At 38.9% G+C, this 9901-nt stretch overlaps 1 protein-coding gene across 2 annotated transcripts; it reads left to right on the top strand.

Moving 5' to 3' along the window:
- Positions 1 to 702: 702 nt before the first annotated feature.
- otpa (orthopedia homeobox a) lies at positions 703 to 4512 on the top strand. Of its 2 annotated transcripts, none has more exons than XM_063480568.1 (3): positions 703 to 739; positions 1288 to 1706; positions 3886 to 4512. In XM_063480568.1, exons 1-3 carry the CDS (start codon positions 703 to 705, stop codon positions 4405 to 4407), a joined length of 978 nt encoding a protein of 325 aa, XP_063336638.1. In that variant the 3' UTR covers positions 4408 to 4512. The 2 variants fall into 2 exon arrangements, with proteins under 2 accessions (XP_063336638.1, XP_063336637.1); XM_063480567.1 differs by having other exon boundaries at positions 703 to 778.
- Positions 4513 to 9901: the final 5389 nt, after the last annotated feature.

The following is a 9901-nucleotide window of genomic DNA, read 5'->3' as shown; positions in this document are numbered from 1 at the left end:
AGAAAAGAAAAAAAAAGTCTGACCTCCAAGAGGTATTTAATGTCGTAAATAGGTGGATGATATCGTCAAGCTGACTAAAAGAAAAAAATGAACAAGAAGAAGCAGTATTAAAAGATGCAGACTCGTAGCTGTCATGTGGTATCTCTTTATGTGGTTCTTCCTAATACGAGTAATAATAATTCTTGTCCGAGTGGCTCGCTGTAAAAGCACGCGCGGAGCAGCGTGCGCAATTAAACAAATATTGTGGTGATCCAACATTTCTTGAGCGGGTCGAAGCTTTCGCTCAGATATTAAATCAGGTTATTTTATTGGATGTAATTTGGGGGGAGAAATCAAAGCCAATTACAGGAATGAGGAGGAATGAACTTGTGGATGTGAGAGGATGGAGAAGGAGGAGAAGGAGGAGGAGGAGCAGGTGGAGTGGGTGCTCGGGTCTCGGGCTAAAGCTGACATACCTCAGGCTTCAACTCTGATTGGTCCTCGTTTGGAGAAGCTCATGGGTTCATTCCGTTGTTAAGCGCCTCCCCATTTCGCTAAACTACATTATAATGCAACGAACCTCCCTTTTAACCACAAACCGAATTTGCTTTCATTTAGGCTATATATTTTTCTTAAATAGGTTAAAGTCATAGAGATTTTTTTCTTTTTTTCTTTTCCTTTTTTTTTTTTTTGGAATAGCATTTCGCCCTGGAGCGGTGCGCAATGCTATCTCATGCCGACCTCCTGGATGCTCGCCTCGGTGAGTTAACATCACCAAACTCCGGTCTTCAACTCTACTGTAAGCTGGAGGAACTTCTAATCTTAAATCAAGCTCAGAAATTGTCAATTTGCTTCTTATATGATCTTAATGGGGCTGAAGTGAGCTAAACTCGCTTAATTCATTGGAAAAGTAATTATTATTATTATATTACTGCGTAATTTGATTTAACAATTTTCCAAGATACCAGTGTGATCAAATTGAATGAAGAGTATTTAAGGAGCAGATTGCAATGTGCATGCTGTCTCTTGAAAATAGCTGCAGTGGCTGTTTCTGTTCTTTCTTTTCTTTTCTTTTTTAAATGTCTGTATTTGTGTTGAGGCGTTTAAAGCATGCACAACAACTGCTTCATCTTCTACTGCAGCCTAAACAATGCTTCAGCGGCTCCTAAATCCGCCTTTTCGCATGTAAGGCATGCTTGTTGTGTGCACTTGAATATGTCACTGCATTTGCCTAACATGTTCCTTTTCCTTCCTGTATAGACCAAGTGTTTAATGTGCAGCTCTCACCTGCTGCGGTTGTCTGTGCAGGGATGAAGGATGCCGCGGCGGAGCTCCTGGGCCACAGGGAGGCTTTGAAATGCAGGCTCGGCGGTGGGGGACCTGACCCGGGACACTCGGGGGAGCTCGGCCCGGGCCCGGACGGCGTGGAAGGGACTACGATGCTCCCGGGTGACGATATCACCAGCGGCGGGGGATCCAACCCGGTGCAGGTGAACAGCAAAGAGCAGGAGAAACAACAGCAGCAACAGCAGCAGAACAACAACAGCAACAGCAACCCCAACCAGTCTGGAGGGCAGCAGCCCCAGAAACAGAAGCGACACCGGACCCGCTTCACGCCGGCGCAGCTCAACGAACTAGAGAGGAGCTTCGCCAAAACACACTACCCTGACATCTTCATGCGGGAGGAACTGGCTCTGAGGATCGGCCTGACGGAGTCCAGAGTGCAGGTGGGAGGCGGCTGGGAGTGTGATGTTGATAAGAAATGGATGAAAATGAACTTTTGAAAGCCCAGATTTGAAACACACAGGCGTTAAAAATAATATCTCCCCGAGTACCGAAAATACAACAAAATAATACCTGCACATTAAAGTGATTAAATATTGAACTATTAAAAAAAAGCCCAAATGCTTTCATTTGGGGCTCAGTAGTTACTGCAACATAACACAATTAAGTTACTCTGCAGACGCTACAACGCTCTTTAGTGGAAGCTTACTGAAACACTTTATTAGGATGCAAAAAACCACAGTTTTTCACGTAACCCGTCAGGGTTAAGATTTTAGATTTTGTTTAATTTATTCTTTTGTTTTTTCTCACAACAACCAAATTCTAAGCTAGAGGAATGTGTTATATCAATTTGCGCAAATAATCAAGCTTATTGCTTGGTTGACATATCAAAATATTGTCTAAGAAGGAATGCAAAAAACAAGTTTTAGTATTTCACAGAATTGTAGTCATTGTAAAAAATAAAATAAAATAAACGACGTTTTATGGCATCCGTCTATTATTAATATTATTAGGTTTTTATAGTTTAATTATTTTTAATGTTAATGTGTCTGACACACTGTGGTTTATCTTCGCATTGAACATAACGAGTGCAGGTGTTATTAAAAAAGCTTGATACTAACATGCCATCCTTTCGTTATAAATAAAATCAGGTGCATTAATTGGGTTGTTTGTAGTTTTTTATTTGATTTTATTCAAACTTTATAAAATATCAGTTTTCTTTTACAAAACCGAGGGTGCTTAATTTAAATATTTACTTATTAAAATGGCCCAAATTCCAGTGTCTGCCGCATGTAATTCATCTACAGGGAACCAAATGCTGACGGCACCTTTATTATACTCGATTAATCGCCTCGTATCAACCTTTTAACAGTCCTGAACTAACAGTGATGGTCAGTCTACAACTTCATCAGACTGCATTTCATTCTCGCTGTAATGCTGCCACTTCAGTGGCTCACTCTTGCGCCTTATTGGATGAGAACGGCAATTGCGCTTGGATCGCTCGCATGTGAAATAATACCGCATAATAATCATTACTATTATTGCAAGAGTCCATTCAGTCCCTCCGCCATTTACATAAAATCAAAATTAGCGAAATGACGCTCATCTGCTATTATGACAGCGCTGAAAATAAGAAGCAAGATCCAGATTCGATTTAGCGATGGGCCTGTCACCGCTGTCTGCGTCTTAATGCCGGACGCGCTGAAGATGCACTCTGTCTTATTTTTATTTCTGTTTTTTTAAGGGGGGAGAATGAGAAATTGCGTTTTCTTTCCTTTGAAGTGTAATGCATTTCAGGCCGGATTTCACGGCTGGGCTACTCCGGGGGAAGCGAGTGCGATTGTCCCGTTCTTATTACTGCGCCCCACTTTCTCAACCAAATCTTCACATTAATCATAGACGCCCGCTTACAGCCAGACCCACAGAAGCACGGGGACTCCGGGAATAACAGAGCAAACCACCGCTCTACACCAGCAATAACATTGCCTTTTTTATCCCAGGTCGGATGTTGCACAGGAATCTGAAAGAAATGTGGCTCAAAGTATACGACGACTGCTACTGCTACTGCTACTACTACTACTACTACTACTACTACAAATAATAATAATAATAATAATAATAATAATAATAATAATAATAAATAGCCCACAAAATAACTTTAAAAGTAGAAAATATTTAACATAAAAATCTGGTTAAACCTCAAAAAATAAATAGGTCTCTCTCTCTCTCTTTCTTAAAAAAAAATAAATAAAAAATAAAAATCGGCACCACGACGTCAACGGCAATGAATAATTAAAATAAAATAAAAATAAAACCTAGTACTCTTTAGTGTCATTTCAACCATTAACATCGTGGAAATGTGTTTTAAATTTAATCTATGTGAATGTTCACTCATTACTGCAAACAGCTGTTATTTGAGAATTTAACCAAAATTCATAAATCTGTGTATTTCTGCTGTGATTTACTGCTGGTGCTTTTCCATGATCACACATTGATATCATGACCTTTTTTTTTTTTTTTTTTTAATTATTATTATTATTGGTGCTCCCAGCGTTGGTAACGTGACCTGTCACTAAAGTCACTGACTCAGCTCCCCCTGACTCCTCCCGTCTTTGCCTGCAGGTCTGGTTCCAGAACCGACGCGCTAAGTGGAAGAAGCGCAAGAAGACCACCAACGTGTTCCGGGCTCCGGGGACTCTGCTGCCGACGCACCACGGTCTGCCTCAGTTCCCATCCGCAGCTGCGGCAGCAGCGGCTATGGGTGACAGCCTCTGCTCCTTCCACGCCAACGACACCCGCTGGGCCACGGCAGGGATGCCTGGCGTGTCTCAGCTGCAGCTCCCGCCCGCTCTGGGCCGCCAGCAGGCCATGGCGCAGTCCCTGTCTCAGTGCAGCCTTGGAGCCGGACCACCGCCCAACTCCATGGGTCTATCCAACATGTCGTCGAACGGCTCCGGGCTGCAGTCGCACCTCTACCAGCCCACTTTCCCCGGAATGGTCCCAGCGTCTCTATCCGGCCCGACGAACGTGACCGGGTCGCCTCAGCTGTGTAGCTCCCCGGACAGTGACGTCTGGAGAGGGACAAGCATCGCCTCTCTGCGCCGCAAAGCGCTGGAGCACACAGTATCCATGAGCTTCACCTAGTGACGAGGGTCAGCGCTACGAGCTTTTCTCTCACCAACACAGAGATCTTGTGCATTTTGTTCTTACCCACCCAGTCCACCCAAAGAGGCACAGTGGGACAAATACACCCGGGATATTTGTTCAGATAACATTTTTTCTTCTTCTTCTTCTACCCAATTCACGAGAAAGAGGGGGAGAACTGACATTATTCATTGGGCCCTTTGGCCTTTATTAACCATAGGACTGGTTCTGTTTTAGGCTATAATTTATTATTTCGCATGAAGCCTCGATCAGCTATTTATTTCTCTATTTAAACGAACCGATGCGTGAGTTCGGTATTTATTCACTTATTTATTTATTTATTTATTGGGCACATCCAGCCCTCGCCATGATTGCCGCGGGGCTCTCGGTGATATTTGCTCGGTGACTGAAGGGTTTTGAAGACAAATTCTGTGGATACTTTTAACTACAAAAACTAGATCACAGATTCACTCTCCCCCCTTTCCCCCCTCCTGCTGCACAGCATGCAACTCTATAAGACCAAAGGGATGCACACTGGCCACGCAAAAGCCACACACCTGGAGATTTAAAAGAAGGAAAACATGGACGATTCACCAGGACGGAGACTGATTTGACAGGAACGGGGGTAAAAAATAAATAAATAAAAGACTTGACTGCATGTGCTGTCCAAAGCAAAAATAAAAAGGGGGGAAATACTCTGAATTAAGACATTGAAAGTGACTTAACTATAATCTGTTATATAGGATGTTTTGTGTAGCGGAAGCACTCTTGTTCCCATTTGGTCAGTTTGTGATAACTTATGTTTCCAAAATTATGTCTGTGCTTATTCTCAGCTATGACTTTCTTAAATGTTTGAACCGTTTTGTTTCATGGACATGTTTATATCAATTCAGTGTAAATGATCAAATAAAAACCATTTTCAATTATGCCACAACACGAATCAACCTTCGTTTCTTTACAAGCTCAGTCCAAAAGGTATTTAGATTTTAAATGATTGTAGTGATGAATCTGAAATCTTTATTTAGCGTTAACTGTATCAAATTCTCTATCCTATCTGGTATAAACTTCTTTAAGTTAAAAAAAAGAGGCAGCAATGAACATTGAAGTTAGGCTTAAGTAGCAAACAATTATTCTACAGAAAAGTAAGTCTACGTTATTTGTGATGTTGTTAAGTTCTTTGCATTATATATATATATATATATATATATATATATATATATATATATATATATATATATATATATATATATATATATATATATATATATATATATGTATATATGTGAACACTTCCACACTAAATGCTCAAAATCCAGAATCCACATTAGCAATTTAGGAGAGATCAAGCGTGTCAAACTCAATCTCAGTAAAGACCAAGCTGACAAATTAGAGTCAAAGGTGTGTTTCTTCATTTTGTTATTTTTGTTATTTTATTATATTTTTTACCCCCCTAAAAATAGCACAAATAATGACCTCCAAAGCCCAAAAGTGAGATGGAAAAGCAGTGGCTGTTATGGCTGCATGACAGAATGGCATTTACAAGCAACATGTAAGCATTTAATAAAGTGTTTATGATACATTACGAATAATAAAGACATTTTTATTGGTGTACAGTATTTATCATCAATATAACATTTTCACATATTTTTATATGACTGCGTTTTATTGACTAATCTCTCATTCTGCTTCTATGCCAGCCTCCAAATGTGAGTGCTTTAATACACTAATAAGCACTTCTGTCTGTTTCCAGCTAAATTATAGATTTAGTTGTAAGCAGACAGAATTAATTTACAGACTAAATTCAATTATATTTATTAGGTAAATTGATAATACTTATAAAACAGGCTTTATAAAGTAATACCCATCATTTATCTCACCTGGAACATCAATTAGACAAGGTTCATAAATCTCACAGACTCTTTCCAACTTGCTCCAGTGACCCAAATGTGACAACAGACCTGATGGCACTTTCCAAAAGGTCTGCTTTCTGTAATAAAAGAATAAAACAGTGAGAAACAGGCTGAACTTGAATGCAGCGTTTGTGCAACCAGCTGTGAGATCCCGCTTTTTGCATGGAGTCTATGCTGCACACATTTCAGTGCACTTCACAGTGTTGTATTAATTCATAACCGAATTCTACTTTTTAGGCCTGATCCAAGGAAGCTGGTGTTTTGCTGTCTTAAATTTTCTATCAGGAAGCAAATACACAGTGATAAGTTCAGGATTTTGAAAACAAAACAAAGCGCTAGCTTATTTAAAGCATCAGTTAGTAATGGCCTTTGAAATCACTTAAACTACATATATACAGATATTTATATGTTCCAGTGTTTAGTTTCTCTGATTGTATTCCAGTGTGGAAACGGGACACAAACCTGCCACTGAGGTGCAGCATAAAATGTGTATTGGAGTGTTTGTGCTCCACACAGCAAGTGCATCATTTTACTTTAGGTTGTTAGGAATAACACGTCATGTTTAAGTTTGTTTATAATCAGTAAATAATGCACTGCCTCTGCAAGAAAAGGCTATGGTCAGAAAAAATACAAATAAAATAAAAGCCATTTTGCCCACAGTTGGCAATTGAAGTCAATGTTTCTTGGTTGGCTTTAGAGCTTCTCCTGTGCAGCACCTGTTTGTGTCACAGTCAATGGTCAAGTTTAGGGAAAGCCTTTTATTAATTTTATTTTAAAGCCTTCTATTAATATAGTTCCTTTGTAAACCATCCATCTTCTGCTCACTCAGTTCAGATTTGTAGGGGGTTTGAATCTACCTATGATGAGGTAGAACCACTGGACAGGTCACAAATCTTTACAGGGCTAACACAGAGAAACAGATAACCATCCACACTCCCATTCACACCTATGGCCAACTTAGAATCACCACTTCTTTACTGTGTTGCTAGACTGTAGGAGGAAGCTAATGTCCTCAGACTGAGCCCACGCAGTTACAGCGAGAACATGAAATCTCCAAACAGAGAGCCCCAACCAGCAGGCAGATTTGAAGCCAGGACATTCCTAGAGTGAGGCGAAAGTCCTAACCATCACACCTCTATTCCACTCCTGAAATTTAATCTTCAAATGGAGCATAGACATTAAAGGTGGACCTTTGAGTTGCAGTTCAGATTTTAATCAAGGGAACCTTAGTGACACAATGTTTGCTGATGAAGCTGCAAATCTCCAAACAAAGTGAGTGTAAAGTGCAGTGGAAAAGGCCCTTTAAGCACTCTAATGAGAGAATTAATCAATTACATTTAGAGTTCCCATGATTATAAAAAACTAGAGCAGTAACAGTAGATATCTCAAATGTGAGTGCCTGCCAGTGAGTATTTGATACAACTGTACTTTTAGATTAGACAAGCATTTTGGTCAGTATTTTGGTAACAGAGATTTCCAAGGTATCCATTCAGGAGTATGGATGCACCCATGTCTCAAGTGCAAGCCGCTCTTACACTTTTATTTTTATTACTGTGTTAGAGATACATTTATATTATATTGAAAACACCACAATATTTTCTCTATTGTGAAATCCAAGCTAAGTAATTCCTCTTCCCCGACATCATATTGGCAAGTCCCTAACCCATATTCTGGAGAAAGGCAAAATGATTATGTGAACAGATTTCTGTGTATGTCAGTCAGAACTTCCCTGAAAGCCAAGATTTTGGAGAAAAATATAATATATATATAATTGTTATTGTTATTGTATCTTTATTTCAGACATATACAGAAATAATAAATTAATAATAATAATTTTATATATATGCATTATATATATATATATATTTATATATATAAAATATATAATAATTTTAAAAACATACAGAAGACTTTCTGTACATGGATTTAAGATTTATGGAATATAGCCCTGCCAGTCTTCCGGATGTGTTACGCTGTATTCTTTAACACTTTTATTTTATTTTACACAAGTCTGGATTCAAGTGTTCCTATACTTTTATAATCATACAGAAAGTTCATTCACCTACATGAAGAAAAAGTGAGTAGCTCTATACATCCAATTACTGTTAATCACAGGCTAACTTTAGACAGCATGTTGTAATGAATATATCCAGTTTTATACCACTCTCCTTTAGACAGCTGAATACTTATGTCACCCCCGTGAAACAAACTCTCATCTCCTAGAAATATAACACAGAACATAGCAGATTATCATCTAAAGGATATCACAATACAGTGAGACCTGGTGGGATGATTAACCCGTGCGTGTGTTTGATTGTATAATCATCAATGACTAAACCTCTACTTGCTTTATTGTGGTTCAATTTTCACAGAAATGTTCTGACTTACTTCTTCTATTTGTAGAATACTACCTCTTAATTAGCCAGCAGGTACTGTTCTATAATTTATTGTGAATCTTTTTATTTTGATGTAATTCCATGTCATAGATTTTGGCTTTCATTTGTGAGCCCCTCAGGATAAAGATTTTTGCAGTCTAGCAACAGATGTGAAATAATATTACATAAATGTAATAATTTGTTTCACTATCAGCCAGGTTAATTAGTTTGTGGAAATGGGTAACCTGTTTCTCATTGGGTAATTTGTCACACACTGACGAGGTAGCCAATCAGTGACCCTGCTGTTGGTGGGATCATTTCTCCCAGAATGCTGTGCAGCGAGTGTGTCGCAGAAAATGCGAGCGTGAGCCAATGTTTACCTCCTATTTATTCCACACAAATAAATGAAATCAGTCAATAAACCATCCAAGGGTGAATATGGCTCTCTCTATCCTGGATTATGAATGAGAGCTCATTAATTTTCTTGCGTGTGTGTGTGTGTGTGTGTGTGTGTGTGTGTGTGTGTGTGTGTGTGTGTGAGAGAGAGAGAGAGAGAGAGAGAGAGAGAGAGAGAGAGAGAGAGAGAGTTTAACAGTTTAAATGTGTGTGTTTGCATGCATTTTCAGGTGTGCACGTGTGGTTATTTTCTTTCTGCACATATGTTTATGATGTGCACAAGAAGGGGATGTCAGAGTGACATTATGCACAAATACTAAAGAGCAATTAGAAATCAGAACGGTAACGCACAAATGTTCACACTTTTGTAATTATGTTTACAAAACAACAGCAGTAGACTGACATTTCAGTAATTATGATATGATGATTAGAGGATCAATACAACACTCATACAAACCTGTTAACTGACAACAATGAAAACAGAGGGAAAGTGCTAACCTCTGAAGCTAGAAATCGGCCTATCAGTACCAATAAAGCTTAATAAATAGGTTTTATGTCTCTGTTTTTAATACTTCTTGGAATCTTTGTCAAAGCCACTCGGTCTAGTCATGAAACAATGCAATACTAGCTGCCCTTAAATCTGTAACACAGAATAACATCAAGTAGAAAATAAAATGAGGTACAAATATTAAACTTCAGATGTGCTAAAAAAGTTCTTTTTTCATGCTACCTATACTAAGTTAATCTAAGTTAAACAGTATGTATGAGAGGGGTATCCATAATACACACAGATGCTAATGAGGTCAGAAAAAT

This window comes from Pelmatolapia mariae, linkage group LG7 (genome assembly GCF_036321145.2).
Source record: "Pelmatolapia mariae isolate MD_Pm_ZW linkage group LG7, Pm_UMD_F_2, whole genome shotgun sequence".
In the NCBI taxonomy this organism is placed as follows: domain Eukaryota; kingdom Metazoa; phylum Chordata; class Actinopteri; order Cichliformes; family Cichlidae; genus Pelmatolapia; species Pelmatolapia mariae.
The sequence above is the reverse complement of the archived record's forward strand: the minus strand, read 5'-3'. Positions and strand labels throughout refer to the sequence as shown.

What these genes read in the sequence shown, in the direction of transcription:
- otpa (XM_063480567.1), top strand. Translation starts at nt 703, where the DNA reads ATGCTATCTCATGCCGACCTCCTGGATGCTCGCCTCGGTGAGTTAACA. An exon ending in CTCCGGTCTTCAACTCTACT is followed by an intron (nt 779 to 1,287) that starts GTAAGCTGGAGG and finishes TTGTCTGTGCAG; the next exon opens with GGATGAAGGATGCCGCGGCG. An exon ending in TGACGGAGTCCAGAGTGCAG is followed by an intron (nt 1,707 to 3,885) that starts GTGGGAGGCGGC and finishes CTTTGCCTGCAG; the next exon opens with GTCTGGTTCCAGAACCGACG.